Source organism: Neoarius graeffei, chromosome 2 (genome assembly GCF_027579695.1).
Source record: "Neoarius graeffei isolate fNeoGra1 chromosome 2, fNeoGra1.pri, whole genome shotgun sequence".
NCBI classification, from domain to species: domain Eukaryota; kingdom Metazoa; phylum Chordata; class Actinopteri; order Siluriformes; family Ariidae; genus Neoarius; species Neoarius graeffei.
In genome coordinates, this window is record NC_083570.1 from 100,839,954 (window position 1) to 100,863,777 (window position 23,824).

The following is a 23,824-nucleotide window of genomic DNA, read 5'->3' on the forward strand; positions in this document are numbered from 1 at the left end:
ATCTTGTTTTTGATAAAAGACGAACGAGTCAGGTTGGCATTTCAATAAGTTTTATTGAAAGGTCCACTTTCAGGGTACAAGTCATTAGTTACCCATTTACTCAGTCAAGAGGAAGAAAACAAATCTTAGCTTTGATTTGTAGAACAAAAATGAAATTGTCCTAATTAATTTACACACAGGGTCTAATTGTTTAATTTTTAAACCTGGACCTACAAAAGCCGAAGTGTGTTAAGGTCAGCTGTGTTAATGTTCAGGGTCATGTGACCTTAGAACGGCACTGAACAAGAAAAGAAACTTCTATAAGTCACCTTGGGCAGGAGTGTGCTAGAGGACAGTAACAACCTAGGGTGGGAGTTAAGGGTTTTGGGCCCGATTTCTTGGTTCCTCTGATGTTCGTCTTATCACAAAACCCTTCTCCCTCCTCTTCCACATGGTGGACTGAGGACCTAGGCGGTTCAATACTTTCAACGACTTTAAACAACCGGCGCAAATCAGGCGCCGATTCAAGGAGTGCTGTGTACACACACTCGAGCCAGTCAAACCAGGGAGGAATGACCCTCTCTGGCTGATAGCTAAACACTCGACCAGGATCTTCCAAAGTCAAATACTTGCATGCTTAAGGAGGAGAAAAAAAAAAAAAAAGCACAAAAAAAAAAAAGTCTCACACTGCAAGGGTTTAAGAGGTGGATTCAGGGATAGTGGGGAGATGAGCGATCTTGTAGTAGCTGTGCTTCAGCTGGCGTGCTGTTCGTCCTGAGATGATCCAGCGCAGTCTCTGGCTGTTCGGCTTCCAACACTTGGTGGCGGAATATTCAGCCAGGCACTTGGAGATGAGCTCCCTCAGACACACCAAGTCCCCATCTTTAATCTAGCAGAAGCACAAACAGTTTCAAAATGACGACACTTTGCTTGTACCCAAAACTGGAAGGCATGATCAATTAACCAACATCTACCAGATCAATAATTAGGAGTGCAACTCTGACAATATGGACTGACATCTGATTTAAATCAATAGGCTAGCAAACTGATGTAGAGCTCAGTCAATAATCCTAGATAAGGACTGGCAAGACGGCCATGTACTCCATGCTGCTAAACTCAAGCTGTGGGTCTTAATTTGCAAAACATGGATTTAGACACCATCCCTGTGTCTGAAATAACTGTCAAAGTCCTTCCCACACCATGTGGCGCATAGGCCGGTGCTGATCTCCATTTCTGTAGCCCCGTTACATAGCTAGGGTTACAGTGAGGGGCTGGTCCTCTGGTAACCACGAGAGTTTTGACTCCCCACTCGCATCTGTATTGCAGTGTGCCTTGCCAGATGGCAGTAGATACCATTTTTATGATCGTTGTTGGTATGACCCAACCAGGAAGCAGACACGCCAACCACTAGGCCAGCTCACAGTTAACTCCCTCGTTCACTACTCCCTGTATAGTGAGCTTGATAAAATGACTCCAACACTACTCTGCCATGCTGTTTTTACAATCACACAAAACATGCCAGATCAGTTAACTGGTGAGTTTTCAAAATCACTACATGCATATTTCTGATAAATACATTATATGGAGCACATTTCTTACATTAGTAAATACAAAGTACTTTGTCTGCTGCATCTTTCAGTTCATTTAAATCAAGGCTCAATACTTTCTTCTTAATCAAATTTGAGGCTTTTGATTTGATTTCCTTCAATACAACTGCAATGCATGGTGGGATATGTTGAGTGCACTATAGCTATAGGGTGTAAATTCTCACTATACAGGGAGTGATTTCAGACAAGGCATGTTTTATCAAGGAACTCACAGTACAATAATTTAATAATCTCTGCTGTTCACCAGAGTGTGTAGACCTACATGTTTTAGGAGCCTCATTACAGCCACTAATGCATGTTTGCTGAAAAACTCAGTGCAAGTATTCTTAAACCCTTATGCTAGTGATTAGGGCTACCAGTTCTCACTACTTCTCCCATCATAATAGATACTTAACCACACCCTTAAAGTGCATATTCTGGACCAATTGTTTTGTTATATGAAAGCATGTCCCTTTACACACTCATCCAGAAGGGTAATTTTGCACAAGGCCATCTGTCTGCAGCCGGGGGGGAGGAATGAGAGAATCCCAAGGGAGTCTGGAGCCAGATTCATGATGCTACCTGCAGAAGCACCAGCAGGCTGCAGAAGCTTGCCGTTTCAGTGCACAGCCTGTGTAGACCAAGTGCTCCCATTGTCCAGTCTTTTGGGGAATGAGTACTAATCCCATCATGATTGGTGTTGCTACACCCTCCTATGATACATCTGTTAACCATTTTAATAATTACACGATAACACTGAAGAAAGCTGCAGAAAACCACCAGGTTGTTTTCTCAAACAAGCCAGCGCTGACGTTGAAGGCCTCTGCATGCTCTTGCGACAAGGCTTTTGCAGATAGCTTTTCGCAGACAGTTGTAATTTATCGTTGAGTGGGGAGTAATAGGCATGCGCGATGTTATTCACCGCCACAATGCAAGGGGGTGTGAAGTCACGAAATCGCTAGGAGTAGTTGGTGGGTGTGGTTAGTGGAGTGTTTATCCTCCGGTTACTTATAATGACTAGAACTGGAGTCGTATAGATGTACGTACTTACTCACTTCCTCAATCAACCGCTCTTCGTGCTGCTCCATCTTCGCTCGTGTTTTTAAAAATGGCGGTCGTGAAAACAAACCAAACCGGGAAGGTAGGGAAGTGGAAGTGCGTGTACAGCGGATGTAGATTGGACCAATCAGAGCCCTCTTGTCTGTGAGGCTTCTGCGGTGGTCACAATTTTTTGGGAGGTGCACGCAGAGCGTCTGCGAAGGTGGGGGGGCTATGCAGACACTGACGCTATCTGCGAGGACTGGGTTGTCAGCATAAATTGGCCTTTAGGATTCAGAGGGAGGCGTCCCACACATGACATCACGAAAATCAATGTTTGCCAGGAAATCCAAATGCCAAGTTTTCAGAGGCGGACCAATTCATCTCAAATGGCTTGATTTCAACTGAATTTCTGGTATCGCGCAAGGTTTAAAAAAAAAAAGTTTAATATAAAATAGGAGAATTACATTGATCTTGCTCCTGAATTTACCCGAGATATGCACTTTAAAGCCCCAGGCCTTCTAGAGTCAGAGATCGTCCTTGTGAGCTTGAACAATGGTATTTTACACATGGTCCCACGTCAGTGTGAGCTGTGTTAATGCAAGTCAGTGCATTTTGCTTCTCTTGTATTAGTACACAAGTACCCTTTTTAAAAAAAAAAAAATGAAAACTTACGGTCAGTTGGTCCTGAAGATTCTTCACAGCCTCTCTCAGAGCTTCTACCGACTCAGACTGGTGTTGCTCCTCAACTTCAAGGGCCAGCAATGCCAGCGCAACCAATGATGGCTGATCAAGAACATTAGTCAGCAAGTCAGAAAACAATGGAGAGCTTTACAAAGGTATTGTATTAAAGAGTTACTGTAAAAGTTCCTGAACAGTGCTGTGTCATTTGGATAACAGAGTGCCACTAATTATCTACCTCAGGTTCAGTGAACAAGCGTACTCTGAGCACAATATCCCCTGCTGGAAACTCTACCATATCGCTGTTAAAACGCAACTGAATTGAACAAAATTTCTATATGCATTACTGACAAAGAATCCTGTCAAGTTTCATGAAACTCCTCCAAAAATTTCAGAAGGTGAGTACCCTTCCTGGGACAGACATCACCGACAATCCCCCTTCAGGCCTTTCAGCCAGTGGGGGATAAAAAATTGTAAGGGAAGTTGATTTCTGAAAGCAAGCACACCTTGATGAAATTGCCAGAGTTTGTTAGGCCAAACAAAATATGCATTTCCTGGTTTTCAAAATAGGGCAAGTAGGTTTTTTTAAAAAATATATAATTTGTTCATCCCAAAAGTTTGACAAATTTTCTAGGGTAGGTAGGAAGTGAGAAGTTTCCTTTGAAAACTTTTTTTTGCAAAAAACTCATTAAATGTTTGCAACTGATCCCAGAATGTCAGAACTGTGTGATTTGTTGAAGGAAACAATGTTGGTCACTATAGTTCTTCATTTGGAAATTTTTAATTGTTGTGAATATCTTTTGCATTGCAATAGGCTGATTTGACAAGCAAACACTTCTGTCCACTGTGTCGCTTTTTGTTCCGAGGCAAACCTCCGTTTTATAGGCACCCGGAAGAATTGATGAAATATACTGCGCATGTGCAAGCAGTCATTTACATCTGACCCTTCGAGGCATGAACGCAAGGGTGGCCAGTTTTTCTACTTAAAAATCTAAGATAACCATTCTAACACTAGCAAGAATATGCAGCATTGTTCAGCTATGTATTCGATTGCATCCAACAGTGACCCCTGTCTAGAAATGCCTACAAAATTTGGCTTTGCTGCGACCTTCGGTGTCCGAGTTATAAACGTTTAAAGTAGGGCTGTTGAAGTTGACGCGATCAATTTATCACGATTAAAAAGTGCCGTTAACGCAAATTCTAATTTGGCCCTGCGAGTCACCTGTAGTTCCTGTTGAGGCTTGTCGCACGCTGCTTCAATAAGACCAAGTGTGAGTGATGGAGAAAGGTCTGTTAAACGGGAAGTTTCATTTCAAAAGTAGAGTGTAGACACCGCCTTCTGCGTAGAATCATACATCATCCTCGCCGCCATATTGGATGTGGCAAAGTGGAGGTTCTTCAACCGTCTCTGGTATAGCGTCTAGACAGTAGCCGAAAATAAAGATGCCTCATTCATGTGCTGCATTTAACTGTACCAACAGGTTTACCGTCCAAACAAGATCACATGGGATTACCCTTCACAGGTGAGACTGGAAAAACACTTCATTGTATTTGGTCATTATAACGTAATTTTACGAACAGATTTTCCTGATATGAAGTCTCGTGCATAATAGCCACTCGGTGAAACCTGTCTCCAAACAATGAAGTATTTCCTTTGTAACTACGCTGATAACACTGTCAAACACTGGAGCTTTGTATTCATTCTGAAGGTTTATTGTTATTAATATTGAATAAAAAGTAACTGGGATACATCATTGTTAATTATCATTAAAATTTTAGGCAAATTATTATTTGCATCTTACACGGATTTTATAAGGGAAATACGGATTTGAGGTTGGTTATACAGGTTTGATTGACATGCATGTTTATAACCATCACATTAAAAGTTGTGTTGTTTTGATGCCTGTTTGTGTTAATGGGTGAATAAAAGGCATCGAGTTAATTATTATTGTAGAAAGGGCTTTATGAAGTTCAGTCCATTTACTTGCATTGGTTTACGGGGAAGATTTGCCACATCCAATATGGCGGACACTCTGACGTATCCCAGCAACGGGACCACCAGCTCAATGCAGCGTCCATGTTTATATGTCTATGGTGATGGAGTTGGTTTTGGTATGCACTTATACTTTTGCAAAGTGAGATTTCAGTATAGAGGTGTGTGGGTCGGATTTTTCAGTCCCGCTCCCGCCCGCATTGTGCAGTCCCACTCCCGCCCGCAAAGAATTATGATTTTCAGTCCTGTTCCCGCCTGCCATATTTTGTCCCGCTCCTGCCTGCAAATCCCGCATGATGCAGACGTTCGCGTTATTTCTCAGGAAAGTTCTTGTCTTGACACAGCGTGATGGTGCCTCACCCCTACTTTGAGTGGAATTGAGCATAAATATTTACAGCTCACATTCATGTTTATTTACCTTGTTTCTGAATTCAGCATGTAGTGTCTCTAATAATAAATGTGCTGTCAAGTGATAAATATTTAATAGCGAATCACATTTGTCACATGAGAAGCCATTGTAATTCTCTGATCAGCATTAAAAAAAAAAAAAAAAAAAAAAAGGGCTTGCTTTGTACCAATGTTTTTTTTTTTATTGCAAAGCAGAGCTAGCAAGAGAACCATGAGTGAATAATCAGAGAGACAGGTTACACAGTGACTGTAGGCTTGACTCAATGCTATCCCAGAAATCCTTCCTGTAATATGCAAATTTGGCTGTCCCTGATTGGACAGCCAAATTTGCATATTACAGGAAGGATTTCTGGGATAGCATTGAGTCAAGCCTACAGTCACTGTGTAACCTGTCTCTCTGATTAGAGTTGTAGACTAACTCAAGCAGTAAATCACTTCACTCATGGTTCTTTTGCTAGCTGGGTGTGAACGGCGAGTCATTAGAGTGATCAAAGGGTTTCCCGTTAGGGTGATCAATGGCAAATTTAAGATGCCATTCCTCACTCAATCTGGCAATCTGACTCTGCAAGTTTAGGCATCTTAAAATGTTTTTATTAATACCAAATAAAATATCCAGCACAAATGATATATGAGAGACAAATTAATAATTTATAAATTTTATTTCAAACACGTTTTTAGTTAGTGGGACTGCAGCTCATCACCGCTCCCGCCGCATATGTGCACTCCCGCCCGCAATGAGCTTTCAAAATTTGTCCCGCGCCGCACTGCAGGGCTCCATTTCAGTATGCTGTAGCACTGATAACACTAAATGTCTTTATTGAAGTCCAACTGCAATTTGTTTGCACAGTACTGTGAAGTCCTATAGGCTGTGACTGAATACAACTCCAGCACAATTGAAGTTTTATTTCATTTTTATTTTCTTTTGTAACACATGTCTGAACTGAGACAGTAGTATGTGACTACATGTTTTGTATTTGAGACTACAGCTCCCTAATCCATCACAAAATCCAATTTTGTGTTTTGTATGTTCAGTACTGCCTAGTATGTGAGTGAATAAACTCCCTTACCATTTTCTCTTGTCCCAGCAGTTTAACAAGTACTTTTAGCATAAAAATGTGTTCACCATTTTAATTGTAACATTTTACTTTAAGCCTTATTCATTTACATAGATTTAAAAAATGCAATTAACTATGACATTCTGAGATCAATTGCGATTAATTTTCTTTAATTGTTTGACAACCCTAGTTTAAAGGTGGGCTGGAGCCATGGATCAAATCAAAACTTAAGTCACTGAGCAGCGCTTGCACGGTGGCGAATGACTGGCCGAGGCAGTGTCCTACCAGGCTGTGCCCGTGCTGGTTTGAAAGGGCTGAGGTAGAGGGAGGTGCGTGTTGGATGTCAATTTACTCCTGACGGGCCTCATGTCTTTCGGCAAATACTGAGTGGCTTATATGACACGCCCTAGCGGTTCTCGTTTGACTCGCCAGGTGGCTGCCAAGCAGGTAGGGTTGGGCGCGAGAAATAGTTTTTTTTTTTATTGTGGTCATAAACAGTTGAAGGGTCGCAGTGTTTTTACAGGGTCGGTCAGGTAACTGGAAACATTTTGTTTGGCCTTAAATCAAGGGCATAACTCCAGTAAAAACATGTATAACAACTGTCAAAGCCTTTTGCCAAGTTTGGTGAAATTCCTCCACAAATTGTGAGAGGAGTTGATTTCAGAACATACACCCTCATGAAATTAACAAAGTTATTTAATCAAGGGTCAAAACTCTGGGAAAATTCTCAAACGAATTTCAATCGCAATACGCATATTACAGTCATAAGGTCTTTTGCTAAGCTTCAAGAAATTAGTCCAAAAAAATTGAGAGGAGGAGTTGTCAGAAGGTAAGCATACCTTCATGAAGTTGTCAAAGTACAAGGTTGTTAATCAAGAGCTGTAACTCTGGGAAAATGTTACCAAATTAAAATATGCATACAGCCAACATAATGCCTGTCAAGTTTGGTGAAATTCCTTCACTCAATTTGTAGAGTTGATTTCAGAAGGAACACTCAAATTGTCAAAGTATAATTGTTAATCAAGGGCTGTAACTCTAAAATGGGACCAAATTGAACGTGACCATATACGTATTACGGACAAAGAATCCTGCCAAGTTTCATGAAATTCCTCCAAAAACGAGAGGGGTTGATTTCAGAAGGTGAGCACCCTTCCCTGGACAGACAGAAATCATAATCCTCCTTCAGGCCTTTCAGCCAGCAGGGGATAATAACCAAGATGATATTCACAGAGCCTGAGGTAGACTGTTAGTATAAATACAGGTGATTTTCAGAAGTGTCATTTCAAAGTTGAAAAGCAGTATGCAAGTGTAATAACGGTATGGTGCAGACTTGTCACTTATCTATGCCGACTCACAAAACACTTTTTGAACTGGAGAAATCAAGTCACAATTCCACTTTCTCTCTGAACAGTTTTAGACCAAACTTTGTGGCATCTTTAGTGCCTTTATGCACAGTGTTTTCTTTCATTTGTATTCTTCCTAACTTGCATGACAAAGCAACTGGCTGCCATTTTGCTGAGTCACTCAAGGAGATCAATGAATGGTTGAAATTCCAATTTAGTCATTGACCTCATGTACAAACAGTAGTGAAGAGGGGAGAACCCTTGAAAAGCTGCAAGTTTAAACAGTGACCCAAAAACCCACTTGTAGTAGTGAAAAGGAACACAGCCATCCTAAATGTGTATTAGGTGTTGAATTATTCCCCAGTTACCAAATCAAGTGGCTGCACATGGAGTAAAGACTTAGTGCCTCATTACACAGCACGTCCATCAAAACTGATTTTTAATCCCAATGCCATGTACAAATTGCACAGTGGAACAAACCACCATGAATAAAGACAAGTTTGACTTTCTTTGCAAGAAGTTGTCATAAAAGTCATCTAAGCCCTATAATGGAGGGTTTCATATTAAAATAAAGAAACTCACCCGTAGCTTTGTGAAGGCAAAGGAGCAGTGGCAGGCCTTCAGCTGAGCCTCAAGCCTCTCGATGTTCAGAATCTTCTTACTGAAAGCCACAAGACATTAAAGAACTGAAGTCATTTTTAACCTTGCTTTATTTCTTAGGGATGTTAACCGATGACCGTTTGACCAAATCAACGTCAACTGGTTAATTTTTTTTGGTTGTCGGTTTAAAAAAAAAAAAAAATTGTTTTGAAGCTGCCGATTTGGGAGCAGAGAACCTGGACTTCTGTGCTGTAAACATTTGGGGCATGCCATGCAGTGTAAGGACAACAGCTGACAAATCAGAAACACCCATTGTCATGTCCCGCCCTCCCGCCTCAGTTGAACACAGCTGCCACTTGGCGAAAGAAAAAGTGCAGACACAGGCGTTTTAGCTTATAAATTACTATTCTGTTTTTTTTTAATTATTATTAGAAGGCACATGGAGTTTAGTCCTGCCTTGGCCAGTGCATTCTGAAAGTATGTTTCGGTCTGTAGCCAACAATGCATGTTACTGCAGATCAGATCTCTCCACACAAACTAAAGGCGCAGATGCCGACTTTTGGAGGGAAGGGGAGAGAATGAAATGACGGCGGTGTCTGGAGGGGGCGTGACAAACGCAGCTTTGAAGTCTGTGAGCCAAGTCGGTGATGGCTTCAGAGCAATTTCAATACCACACAGTAATGGCGTGTTGATATTGGTAACGGCATTATAACGATTGTAGCCAATTAGATTATCCGGTGTTATAACAGCCTTTATTTTAACACCGTTATTCCCATCACTGAATATTATGTACTTCTAGCATCTGACTATTTTCAACGCCATCATGGCCAACTGAAACAGTCCAATACCGCTTTTCCACTACCAACGCGGCTGAGTTGGGCTGTTGGAGTTGCATTTCAACTACAACCGCGCTGAACCGTGCTGGCTGGAAGTGGGTGGACACATTGGGTGGAGTTAGTGAAAGTGGGTGGACGTCACGTGATGTCGTTAGGCAGCGCAAACAGTGACTGATCTTTTAAGCGGTAGTCTCACGACCCGAATAGTAAACAATAAACATGGAGGACATTGAGTTGTTAGTGTTGCTGGTCTTGGTGCTGTGGCTTGTTGTCACCGACAACGCCAACAGATACTGGCAAGAGCGTATAGATGAGGCAAGGTGCATAAGGCTTCAGAAATTCTTGTAACTTGTAATTCTTCCGGGTTTACGGTGTTTACAGATCCCAGCGTGCTCACGGGGCGTGTGGGCATGTGAGGACACTCCTCCTCACTGATCAGTGCACAGGGGAGTGTCTCCTCACGCCCCTAGCCCCACTCGGCTCGCTTCAGCCCCACTCCAAAACCGTGCGAGTTCTGGGTCAAGCTGAGTCATGCTGCTCTGAGGTAGTCGAAACGCGAGCTGTGTCAGGCTGAAAAAGGGTAGTGGAAAAGGGCCATAAGCTGGAGCCATTGTCCTCCGCTCCAATGTGCTTGAAAACGTGTGCAGCTTTCTGATTTACTGTTTTCTTCTCATACTTCCTATGTTTCATGGACTGTAACGGCATTTGCTTACTTGGTAATTTTACAGAATTTACTGATTAAAAGTTATTCAGACACTCCAACGCCCCCCCTAAAAAAATAAAAAATCTGCACGATTCAGCCGTGAAAAAGGCGGCATCTGCCAAAAGGCACGCTGTTTGCATCCCTGTTTAAACTCATAGGTTAACCGACTTTAACCGGCTAATGAGGCTCGGTCAAGATTTTTTTTTAGTTTTCGCCATCCCTATTTCTTAACATGTTCATTTTCCATTTTAGTAACCTTACATAACTCATACTGCAACTAAATATTATACTCAAAGTCAGCCTATTCTGTTTTTAGCCATGCTGAATTTAGTTAGTTTGGTCCACAGCAGGCGTCGCTTATCCGCATGATCTTCACGAGACTTGTGCGAGACTTTGAAACATGAAGTGTCAGCACTGCCATTTTGTAAGCTTTTCCAAACGAAGTACTGCACAAAAACAAGTTGAAGTGACCATTACTGCCTACTCCCCCCAACTTTCATGATTGCTATTAAAACAAAATTTCTGGCTTAATTACATCAGCATTCAAAAGAGGGTGCGCACATCTTTTGACAACACTGGTCACTGATTTGTGCTGCATGTTTTACTTCCATCCTACGATGTCTTGCACAGGTCGCAACAAATCTTGTTTACAGCCATTGCTTTGACATATGGACTGATACAACATAGTATATTGCAAACTCAACTTGCTATAGCAATGACGAAATAGAGATCAAAAATATATTTAATAAAATAAGTAGAATTGAGATTTTAAAGAGTTGCCTTCAGTTCTCCTTTAAGTCAGAACTCAAAGCACAGAATCATTCTGCACTTTAGATAATAAATGCAGAAAGTAGCCAAGTCATTGCTCACCCATCAGCGTCCAAGTTCTCCTGGATGTGGCTGTGAAACAGTCTGAGGAAGTGCAGTGCTGTAGGAGCTTTAACTTTCCAGTAGAGCTTCTCCAGAATGATCTTCTCCATCCTCATCATGTCTGAAACGGTGAAGCGGTTCTGGCTGATTCGGAGCAGATCGTTAGCCAGAGGAACGTTCTTCTCCTCTTCAGAAGTCTTCACGGCGATGTAGAAGCAGCAAAGGCCGACACAGGACAGATGTTTGGGCTGAATCTGTAAGCAAGAGACAGTCAACTCTTGGGTTGGGTTTTACACACAGAAAACCTGCCCCCAGCTTTTTAGCAGGACAGGTTGCTCAGGAGTCTTCTGTTCAGACAAGGACTACAGAAAGGTTCAGCCAAAAAACACTCCTGAATAGCTAACATGTTTGGATCTCCAAAACATCCTAGTTTTGCCTGAAAACCAAGTCCAAATAAGCATTGTACAAACATTATACTGAAAAATTAAAAACTCTGGCCTTAAACGGTGTAGAGTTGTTCAGGATGGCTGTAATTCAAGTGGCTTCTGACATCACTTCCTCCCTCAACATTACCGTTTACAAAATTATATAGATTAAAAGTAGTATTGTTTTTGTAATAGAGCCCAAGATACCACACATCTCAGATTGTTACACCTCCAGCTGATGACTCATACCTTCATCACAGACAGAAAGCGATCCAGGAGGTTCACGGCGAAGGAGAACGTCTCGGCGCTGAACCCAAAGAAGCGAGTCAGAGAGAGCAGATCCTTCACCTCGAAGTCCCTCATCTTGGCAGTCATCCTCATGCCGTTGTCGTGGGCCGACTCCAGGACGCGGAGGCCGCTCAGTTTCGGCTGACACCGGACTTCCTGTTCCAAAAGGGTCTTCAGCTGTAGCACAAAGGGCAGAGCTTCTGCACCGCTCACGGTGTCAATCATCTAACGAGGAAAAAAAAACCTCCGGTTTATAAAATGCTCAGGGGCGCAGATACCACAGTTTGAGTCAAAATACTAAACAGCAAAAGTTAACCAAGCAAGCAACATTTAACTTCAGGAGGAGAAACACCAATTGCCTTTAATACTAGTCAGAGCCTGTCTTTCATTCTCTGGCTATAAATCATAGTAGAAATAAACCAAGAAAAGAGATAACTCCCCAGAATATGCATATTAAACAACCAATTAAAAAGACCACTAGTGGGCAATTCCATGTAAATGTCAACCTCACCATGCAAAAATAAAGCATGTAATACATCAAAACCACTCCCAGAGATATCACCTAGGCCTGTATTTTACAGATGTGAATAAGTTGAACCAATTTGTCAAGAATTGTTCCCTTCGCCTTAATATGTCAGTCTTTTTCTTATAATGTAAAACCCAAGCTAAAATCAACTTTGATCATGTACAATTCTATATTATTGCCACAAGCCACAGAAATGTATGCTAAAATCCACAAAACAGCAAAACAATAGCCATCCTAAATATTATTTAAGAACTTTGATAGTTTTAGCTGATATTTAGAGAGTTTTTCAAAGGGTTATGGTGGTTAAATTGCTGATTTTCTAAACATATGCCATGTCTATTTCAGACGCGTCACATCCATAACGGAATTTCGTCACATCCATAACGCTGACTTTTCCTTCCGAAACTCTGCATGAAATACAAAACATTTTAAACAAAGATTTTTTAATATTCACCTTAGACCCCTCTATCAAACGGATATCTCCATTTCGACATTAGGTTTACGATTTCACAGAGTTTGATAAAAATGTACAGTCACCCAAGAAAAGTGATACTTTTTCTGTCACATCCATAACGCATCTTTTATTGGCATTTTCTGGCATGCCCTAGATGTACTATGGGAATTGTTCTTGTTCTATCACTTCTCCAGTATGGTACAGCCTTAAAATATGCAACACCTGTTTAAATACTGGGAGACAATAAAACATGCACTGGGTCATTTGTTGCCATTTTGAGTTCAAGTGTCACGTCCATAACGCTGGAATTGCTCTAGTCCAGTAAGTCAAATACACCAGGGGTTCTCAAACTACGGCCCATGGGCCGACTCCAGCCCGCCAACCCCCTTTGACCAGCCCCCCAGCCCCTCACCACTTGAACCGGCCCTATGAGGCAATCCCCAAAAGTGGTCATAGCCTTTAATTGCTTTTTGGCAAACATGTCTGCATCTTGTATTTTGTTGATTTTATCAATTAAAATTGAGTTATAAAGTGAACTATATTTTTCGTCATATGCTCGCGATCAAGCAGTGACAGGCAGCGCACGTGCAGAGAACTGACAGTGTCCAGGACAGAAAAATGGCTAGCAGTCAGCAAAAAGTTGACAGAGTGCAGAGTTTTTAAAGAACAGTGGACCACCGATTATTTTTTCGTTCAGTGTAAGGACCATGCAGTTTGTCTTGTATGTAAAGAAAGTGTTGGTTTTCAAAGAATATAATCTGCGTCGTCACTACGAAACCCGCCACAAAGAGTATGCTAGTTTGCGAGGGCAAACAAGAGAAGACAGGATTTGGAGGATGAAATGCAGACTGGCTGCACAACAGAATGCATTCCTTCGCCAAACCCAGATCAACCAGGCTGCTGTCCGAGCTAGCTATAAGGTAGCTCACCTACTGGCTACCCATGGAAAGCCGTTTACTGATGGGGACTTTGTTAAAGTATGCATGCTTGCTGTGGCCGAGGTGTGTCCCGACAAGGATGCGCTCAACGCGGGGAGTCTCTCCGCACCTGCTATGACCAGGCGAACCGAAGATTTGGGGGACAACGTGTATGACCAGCTGAATGAGAAAGCATCAGAATTCGAGTTTTTTGCTTTGGCCATGGATGAGAGCAATCTATTGCTCATATAATTTCAGTTTTTTTTTAAAATGCATTTATTTTATAGGCCTATTTGACCTTAAGTGCTGCACACTATTAATAATAACAGGCCTACCTACAATTCATAGTTTTCCCCACTCACCTTTGCCAGTGTCAATCACCTCAACTAGGCAGATGTTTCTTACCTTGACAGCTTTGATATTTTTATTAGAAAATAAATAAATGGAATATCTGTGGTATTTCAGACAGTGTCAAGACTTGATTACTACTTCTGCAAACCACTAGTAAAGAAACAAATATGTGCCAAGAATCAAGTGTTGATATAATAGTGTTGATGGCTGTGCCAGGCTAGTAATCTCTACTACACAGTGAGGCCTGCTGGTGGTCATATTTGCCTGGGTCATGTTATATAGCTGACCCGACCCCGGCCCCCCATCACAGTCAGGAACGACAATGTGGCCCCCAGAGAAAAGTTTGGTGACCCCTGAAATACACCATGGGCTGAGGGGCTCTGGTTGAAGTTATGGATTCTGAGGTGACTGAAGAGTGCAGTACAATGTGAGTCACTGACATGAATCCATAATTAGCAGTACCTCAGTGCACAGTACTGTACAGTATTCATTTCCCTCATCAAAATTCAAACCCAAGTGCATCAAGATTGAATCTCAGCATAAACTCACTGGAGGCAGCCACGTTTGTTGCTTACGTTGGCACAACCTTCAACCTGCACACATGCAGTGTACCGTACTATCACCTGCCTCGCTAGGCATGATGTAGATCTATATACTACAAACTCTTGCAGTGCCACAGCTGTATAGCTTGAAATTGTGACCTTAGTTCATGGTATATCCAAGGCTACGTTCACACTGCAGGCTTAAGTGACTCAAATCCGATCTTTTCGCCCATATGTGACCTGTATCCGATCTTTCATTGACAATATGAAAGACACAGATCCGATTTTTTCAAATCCGACCCAGGCCGTTTGGATATGTGGTCCTAATTCCGATCCCTATCCGCTCTTTTCATATGCGACTTCAGTCTGAACCGCCAGGTCGCATTCATCCGACTTACACGTCATCAACAAGCCACAAACGTCACTATTCTGCGCTGAAGTAGGCGGCGGGTCTCTCAAAAAAAGTTACAACATGGCGCATAATCACGGGCACAGATAGAGGGTGGGACTCGTCCCACCCAGATTTAAATTCACCTCGTTCAGTCCCCCCCACTTATAGGGAGGAAAAAACGTCTATGCTGTCTTTCTTTGTATAAGGCAAACTTCACGGAAAAATCAAAAGACTAATTACCATTCGGTTTATTGAGGTGCACAGCAGTGTATACATAGTTGCAACAACTCACATAAAACAAAGACTGATATTCGGTTGGTTGAGCTGCGCAGACTGCACAGGTTGCGAGCTCGAGCTTGGTTGCTATGGTTACTAATAACAAGTTTGACAGGCATATCGGGGTTGGGGTTGGTTTGCTGGCAGCTTTGTCCCCCCCAGTTTTTTGTCCCTCCCAGTTCAAAAAAACATATCTGCGCCCCTGCGCATGACATCAATGCGAGGGACGCTTCGGACTGTGAAGGTTCTGAATCTTCTCAATGGAAGGACGCAGAGGTTAGGGAGCTGATTTCCATTTGGGGGGATGCAGCTATTCAAGCTAGATTGGATGAGTCATACCGCAACCGGGCGGTTTTACTTCCGTAAACACTGGCCATGCTCACTGCGTGTGACGTCGTCGTATCCTGCAATGCGCATGCGGAACACTTTTAGGTCAATTTTCGTTCATACTGAGGATCACATACAAGTCGCATATTTGTTAATGTGAACGACCTCACCCCAAAAAAAAAAAAAAAAAAAACGGATTTCACAAAAAAAAAAATCGGAATTGAGCATTAAGCCTTGCAGTGTGAACGTAGCGCTAGATATACCATGATTGACTCACACCATATCCATTTTTTGACATCAAGATATACAGGGATGGCAACAGGAAAATTTTATTTCAGCTGAAACTCCGAACGGGGGGTTCAGGGGGGGCGGAGCCCCCCTGAAGCTTTAGCCTCTTTTACCTATTTTCTAGCCATTTTACATGTATATTGTGTGAAAAATACATGATAAAAATAAGTAAGTATCTAAAGTTTAATAGAAAAAAAGGACAACTTACTCTGACTGCCCCAGGCATATTTACAATGCACATTATGGGGTTCAATGTCACTTCAAACTTAAAGCACAGCAGTTGTTAGTTGTGTAATGCCACACAGGCATGGGATCCGTAGTTGATCACATTGTTACAATAAAAGCAAAATGCTTTGCCAGGCAAATCGCACTTCTTGATAAACTGTTCAAGCGTCTCGCTGATCTCCTCGATCTTTTTTCCAAGTTTCACTTTCGTAGTAACTGTCCGCTGTAGCCAATCCCAACGAAATTTGTTCTTGACATTTGTGTCAATTTCAGCCACCGATGCTTCTTGATCTCGTGATAAAAACGTCATTTTCCACGGAAAACAATGCTCTCAAAACCTCGTGCAAGACATTTAGCTAAAGGCAAAATGGCGGCCAGTGAAATGAAACATGCTTTCGCATTGGTTGAATCCTTCACTTCGCAACCAATCACAGACTCGTTTGCTTATTTTCATTGTTACACTCGATAGAGAAGCTTCCGTTGTTGACGAAACGTGGTTTCGATACGATTTGACACTAATCTCGGTAGCAGCAATAAAAAAGTTAGGTACCTAACCCCCCCCCAAAACTTCTCTACGGATTTAGACGTTCCACAAAAATGATAAAATTGAAATTCAAAACGGCGGATTTCCGCCGTTCGGCAGAAAATTTGCATCCCTGGATATAGTTTCACCATTGATTAAGCAATGATGTCATGGATCCAGCCTTGGCCAATCTCCGCATGGGAATTTTTCAATGAGGGATATAAAACTCCAAAATAAGGAGGTGGAAAGTAAACCCTTCATAGATGCATCATAATCATCTCTTAAAAAGTAGACTGCCTTTCAGATCTCAAACTTAGGCCAGAAAAAGAATTTCCCCAACACCCAATTATTTTTGTTTAGTGGACTGATGCTACTGAAGCCAAATCACAGATTTTTAAAAACTTTATTACTCCTCCCCCAAAAGAACAATTATTTGGAGCACCATGACCCTAAGTTTTCCACCTTCTTCCTTGCCTCACCAGGACCTCATTCAAGATGCCATGGTGGGCTCTCTCCATTCACACAAGGCATTGTGGGATACAAATTTGAAACAGAAGACACAAAATAGAGAACGAGTGAAACGTGAAAGACCAGCTACAGTAACCATGAGGCGAGAGGGAAAAAAAAAAAAAAAAAAGTTGTCACGAAAGAAAGGAAATGCAGGACTAAACTAAAATATTGGCGGTCAGCGAGCACCTCAGTGTGATCAGCCGTTTGTTTAGCGACAGAACGATGGAACCGTCAGTGCACGTTCAAAGGTAAACCTGTGGATGCCAGCTGCTGTAAAACCCAAAAGACAACTGCTCAGATAAACCTGTACATCCACACATGGACTTCCTGTCTGCATGAAGTGAGCGATTTCATACACTTGCCAGGGAATCCCCTCAAATTAAATAACTTCCCAGCCACAGAATGACTAAGATATTACAAAGATAAAATCAGTGACCAAACTTCAAAGGGAGCTAAATTTTACTGGTTTTATGAAGTCAAAGGGCCGTACTGCTTTAAACAAGCCATGTTATTTAGCTATCTGCTGGTATCTCGTATAGTGAAGGCTACATCAGGGGGCAGAGCCTTTTCCAACAAAGCCCCACAGTTATGGAACTGCCTTCTCCAAGTAGTGTTCAGGACTCAGTCTCAGCGTTTAATACCCTGTCCACACTAGGGATTTTGTACTGATACGAAACTACTTTCGTACCGCAACACCTGTCCACACTAGCAACTATACCGGTACTGTAGCAGTATAACTATCCGTACAAAACCCACAAATGTATGGGTTTCGTACCGGTACAGTATCGGTACTGTAGCACTTCGCTGTAGTGTGGACAGATAAAGCGGCTCTGTATCGATACAAATATAATGTGCATGCGCAAACTCGCACCTCAATCGATGTCTTCACTGAATAAGATGGTGAAGAATGGAGATTTGTTTCTCTCAACTGCCTTGCACGTTTTATACAATTCAACTGAATAAATGACCAGAAATACAGGCTGTACATTGACCAAAAAAAAAAAAACCCCACACACGTCGTTTCATCCGTACGGAATTCGAGAGAGGACCTTCATATAATTTTTATTCGCCTTATCCTGAGAACGACATAATTCAGGATCTCGAGAAACCACCACAACCAATTCAAGATTGAGAAAACAATTATTTCATGATCGAGTAAACAGCTGAGAAATGGTTCATTCAGGTGCACCAAGAGACTTGTGATATGCTGACTTTGGGGCTATTTCTCATTCTGTATAGACAACTGTGGTCATTAGAATCTCATCTCATCTCTAGCCGCTTTATCCTGTCCTACAGGGTCACAGGCAAGCTGGAGCCTATCCCAGCTGACTACGGGCGAAAGGCGGGGTACACCCTGGACAAGTCGCCAGGTCATCACAGGGCTGACACAGACAACCATTCACACTCACATTCACACCTACGGTCAATTTAGAGTCACCAGTTAACCTAACCTGCATGTCTTTGGACTGTGGGGAAACCAGAGCACCCGGAGGAAACCCACGCGGACACGGGGAGAACATGCAAACTCCACACAGAAAGGCCCTCGCCGGCCACGGGGCTCGAACCCGGACCTTCTTGCTGTGAGGCAACAGCGCTAACCACTACACCACCGTGCCACCCCCTGTCATTAGAATATCTGGAATAATCGATCACCTAATAAGGCAATATTTTGATCAGGGGTTGACACAGGGAGAGATTGCATCAAGTCTTTTAATAAGGGATCATTTCAAAATTAGTCCGCGGCACCTCCGCAGAAGACTGGCCCGGCTTCGTCTCTACCAACAGAGATACAGTGATCCAGCTGAGATCATGAAATAATTGTTCTCAAGATCTCGAAATAACTGATGCCATATATTCTTGGAAGGAAGTTACTCAGTAACCATGGAAACAATTCACACACACACACACACTTCAACTACCGTGAAAGAAAACCACAAACATCTCACTAGTGTGGACAGATGCGCTAAACTGTACCAGTATACTTTGTATCGATACGGTTATACCACTTTCGTACTGGTACAAGTGTGAACACAGCATAAGTCTAGACTGAAGACATCTGTTAATGGTGTTTATGAGGTAAAGGTGTAGATCTGGAGGGTCCTCAGACATGGGGTGTTTTGGTAAACCGGGATGTATGGATGCTATCGGTCCCCCACTCAAGTTTGATGGTGTAGTGGCTGCTGCTTTATGTCCTGACTCTCCCCTTTTAGGCTACGTTTACATTAGACCGTATCTGTCTCGTTTTCTTCGCGGATGCACTGTCCGTTTACATTAAACCGCCTGGAAACGGGAATCCACCATCATCCACATATTCAATCCAGATCGTGTCAGCTCCGGTGCTGTGTAAACATTGAGAACGCGCGGATACGCTGTGCTGAGCTCTAGCTGGCGTCTCATTGGACAATGTCACTGACATCCACCTTCCTGATTCGCTGGCGTTGGTCATGTGACACGACTGCTGAAAAACAGCACGGACTTCTGTCTTGTATCACCTTTCATTAAAGAGTATAAAAGTATGAAAATACTGCAAATACTGATGCAAATACTGCCCATTGTGTAGTTATGATTGTCTTTAGGCTTGCCATCCTTCCACTTGCAAGTGGTAAGTGATATGCGCTGGGATCACACACACAGCGGCTCAGTCCCGAATCACTGCTCGTGCGCTCCACTCGCGCGCTCTGAGCTGCGCAGGGCCGGAGTGCGCACCCTCCAGAGGGCACTCGCTGTTCAGGGCGGAGTGATTTGGACCGCAGGATGCCTGCGGAGCCGAGCGTATCCGTGTATTGGTGTTGCTGTGTGCATGCAAATCGTGTATTGGTGTTGCTGTGTACACACTAATCGTTTTAAAAACGTTAATCTGATGATCTGCTGATACGGTCTAATGTAAACATGGGCTTAGTTATGCTGTCATAGTTAGTTGCTGGAGTCCCTGCTTGTACTCAGCGCAAAATGTATACTGTTCCTACTTATTCAGGTGACATTGGGCATACTTAACAACCTGCGTTTTCTCTCTTCCTCCCCCACCCCCAAAACCTGTCCCTTCAAGCTACATGTCGGTCCTGGGATCGAGATGCTGACCTCTTCTGCTCCTCGGACCTGCCTGATCCATCCTGGTGCCCTGTGTCTGGATGGAGTCTCATCGCATCATTCCTGTGGAGGACGGCCCCATGTGGACAGTTGGGGGGGGGGGGGGGGGGTTCACATCTGGAGGATGCTCTGGACTCTTGCAGTAGTGCTTTGTGGCTGGGGACTGCAGTTGACTTGCTGACTTTAGGACTGCAGTTGTCATGAACAGTTTTGCGCTTGGGTTTCATAGAATCAACAAAGCTGACTTTATGTTAAGGCCCGGTCACACAGCACTCCGCGTCTATATCACGTACAAAAAGATACAAAAATCTGGTGGACGTGGTCGTAAGTGGTAATTTTTGGTCAATTTTGGCTTTGCCGTGCTTTGTACGGGGTATGGCCGTCGGCGGCTGTTTCACTGCTGCAGCACTGCCAAATCACGGGTAACCGCGGCTCAGCGTCGTTGGAAGAGCGGCTTGCTGCGCATATAAAAGCGGTAGGATATGTTGAGCCTGTATCAGTTGGTTCTGTTGGTGCTGGAGCATTAAGATGAGGACATCACAGCGTTGAGGGTTCATGTTCACCCCTTGACATCTAGACTGCAAGTGCCGAGGTCTCAGAAAATTACGGTATTTACATGCCGCAAATCAGAAGTGATGCAGAAGTGATTAGACAGTGATCAATCGAATTTAGAACTTGTTTGAGACGTCGTTTAACGGGCTTAGACAGTGCTATGTACGCGGAAAAATCCATTTCTCAGTGATAAGCCGCTAAACACACGCTATATCCCATGATACCAACGCGTAACACCCGTCCGATGACCGTGCTCTGCCCGTGATAGACCGCCAAACTTTCGCGTCTTACCACGTCTCCCCAAGTTTTAATAACGGCCGGGACACTGATTATCACGTGTTTTTCACCTGTGTTGCACGTCTTTACCACGTGTGCCGGCCGTGGTTGTCCGCGGTCTAAAGTTTTGAGCAGTCCAAAACTTTTTGCCGCGTCCGACGCCGTTCCGATTTTCCCCTGCGTCCTGTCACGTCTGTATATCGACTGTAACACGTCTTAACTTCGACATCAACACGAACAATATCGTCTGCTTCACGGGAGAGCACTTTTTGACGGGTTTTGGCCGTGATAAAGCCGTAAAGCACTGTGTGACCGGGCCTTTAGGACTATTAATGTTATAGGTCATGCTGCCTAAATGAGGAAGGGTTCCCTTTTGAGTCTGGTTCCTCTCGAGGTTTCTTCCTCATGTTGTCTGATACCCCTTTTCCACCAAATCAGTTCCAGGGCTGGTTTGGAGCCAGTGCTGGTGCACAACTCATTCAACTTGCGAGCCAGCTGAGAGCCAGTTTGCTTTTCCATAGCTCGCGGTGCTAAGAGAAGCCATGTCATTACATCGCTGTATATGTCAGTTATACATTGCTACGTTTGCATAAACCTTGGCGTAAATATCGAAGTACAAACATGGAAGCAGCAGCAACAACGATAATGGATGACTTTGCCATTTTTAAGCAACGAGAAGCAGCAGCTGTACAAATGTGATCTTTCACGGTCTTGTTGTTGTTGTTGTTCTTAACAACTCCGCCCCCCCCCCGCTGACATAAGCAGTTCTTTCCTCTGGCCCAGCAGAGAGTTGGTGCTAGCCTGGAACTGCTTTTTCTGGCCCCAGAGCCAGTTCTTTGTCAGTGGAAACAGAAAACCCGGTTCCAAACTAAGCACTGGCCCCGAACCAGCCCTGGAACTGATTTGGTGGAAGAGGGGCATGAGGGAGTTTTTCCTTGCCACTGTCACCACAGGCTTGCTCATTGGGGATAGATTAGGGATAAAATTAGCTCACATTTTAAGTCGTTCAAATTCTGTAAAGCTGCTTTGCGACAATGTTTGTTAAAAGCACTACACAGATGAAATTGACTTACTTATGAATCCATTTCTATATTAAAAAAAAGCCAAGTTGATAAAAGGAAATAATGCTACATTGTCTTAAAAACAGTATTTTTGATGCCGATTTTAATTACAGACCACAAGTTCGTTGGTGTGCATTTCACCAGTTCCCTAATGTAGTAAGGAATAACACACTGGGGGGCATGCAGTTACAGGAAAATAATCAACACGAGCATGATGGGATGAAGTGCGGTTTCTGTGATCACCCTGAAGCTGACCATCTGCCACCAACATCATTAAAAAAAAAAAGGGAGTTTTATTCCTCCAGTACATTAAGTTTCTTTTTTTTTATCCATTTATAATTACTTTTGTTTTGTGAATTGGTCGTGAATCCAGTGAGTGATCAGACCCCAGGTGCTGAGACATGTCTGGGCATGTTGGGAGTTCAGCTGTTTAATCAAGAAATTACAGCAATGATCAGAATTAAAAGATTAAAATAAACAAAAAGTAATTTAATTATTGTTAATTAAAAATCAGATGTGCGCGCGCAACTCAACTCAATGTAGAAGATGGAGGCTAGTCATGTATAACAGACCAGATTTTATTAATCGTTAAGGCTTTTTCCCCCCCATCCGTATTACGGCAAAGCTTAAACCCTGCGCTAGGATTGGCTGATGAACAAGGTTTATGCAAATTGCTTGAATAACCAGCCAATCATAACGAAGGTGCTGGATATTTCTAGAAACGGAGGTGGGATTTGTCGGAATACGAGTGGGAAACGAAAACCTCAGTGTTGGGTGTTATGTCCGTACATGTTCAAGACGCACAATATGACATTTAACATATGGACGCGTATTTACAAGCTAACAACATTAACTCAAGTTTAAAAAAAAAAAAAAAAAAGGTTATACAGTTCTTCCACAAGTTTGTTTTATAAGAAATGACGTTGAGGTTAAGAAGCTGTTTACTTCAGTAAAGATTTACTGACTAAAAATACGTGTTTTCTTACTAGAATACAAGTTAAAACCTACCATAGGTTTATTTAAAATAAAAAAAAAGCTAGTTTAAGGAACTTAGACACCAGTGCAAACAAGAGAACAAACAAAATGGCGGACTTACCTTGAACGGACTTTTATATTAGCTGGTTCAGTTAAAAGCGCGAGAATATAATTTTAATATGGCGTAGTGTTTAAAAAAAAACCCATAAAGAAACAAAAATATTTATGAAGCTTGTATTTAAAGCAAGTAGTTTAACTTGCTGCCCGGCACACCCCTGACCCTTGGCGTCAGGCAGCTGCTAACCCCCTGCTTCGGCCTTTTATACTGCACAGCCATGTCCTCGCGAGCATTAGAACAGATTTCATTGGTTGTTAGGAGAGGGCGTTCGCTCGTGCTGCATTTTCATTGGTGTGTTGCATTGTAGACTCACAAGCCGCGCCCACTCACAGCAACCGCTGCCATTTTTAGCATTGAGTGTCGATGAACTGATTTGAGATCAGTGTAAAGTGATGCCCGTTACCATGGAGTATCCTCAAACGTAATATAATACTGCTGAAATATACCATATATATATATATATATATATATATATTATAACACGCATTAATAACCGATTATTCACATATTACTCACCTAATGTTCACTTATTTTGAGACTTTTAGTATGGCAAGATCTCTATAGCCTGTAAATAATGTGAAATATGTACATATTCACAACACTATTGAGGGGAGAGTGTG

At 42.7% G+C, this 23,824-nt stretch overlaps 1 protein-coding gene across 1 annotated transcript; it reads right to left on the minus strand.

Moving 5' to 3' along the window:
• Positions 1-33: 33 nt before the first annotated feature.
• ccng1 (cyclin G1) lies at positions 34-23,395 on the minus strand. The gene is made up of 6 exons (XM_060915287.1): positions 23,208-23,395; positions 11,767-12,030; positions 11,093-11,346; positions 8,666-8,744; positions 3,279-3,389; positions 34-868 (listed from the first exon to the last, which is right to left on the minus strand). The coding sequence occupies exons 2-6, from the start codon at positions 12,028-12,030 to the stop codon at positions 677-679; spliced, it is 900 nt and encodes a 299-aa protein (XP_060771270.1). The 5' UTR covers positions 23,208-23,395; the 3' UTR covers positions 34-676.
• Positions 23,396-23,824: the final 429 nt, after the last annotated feature.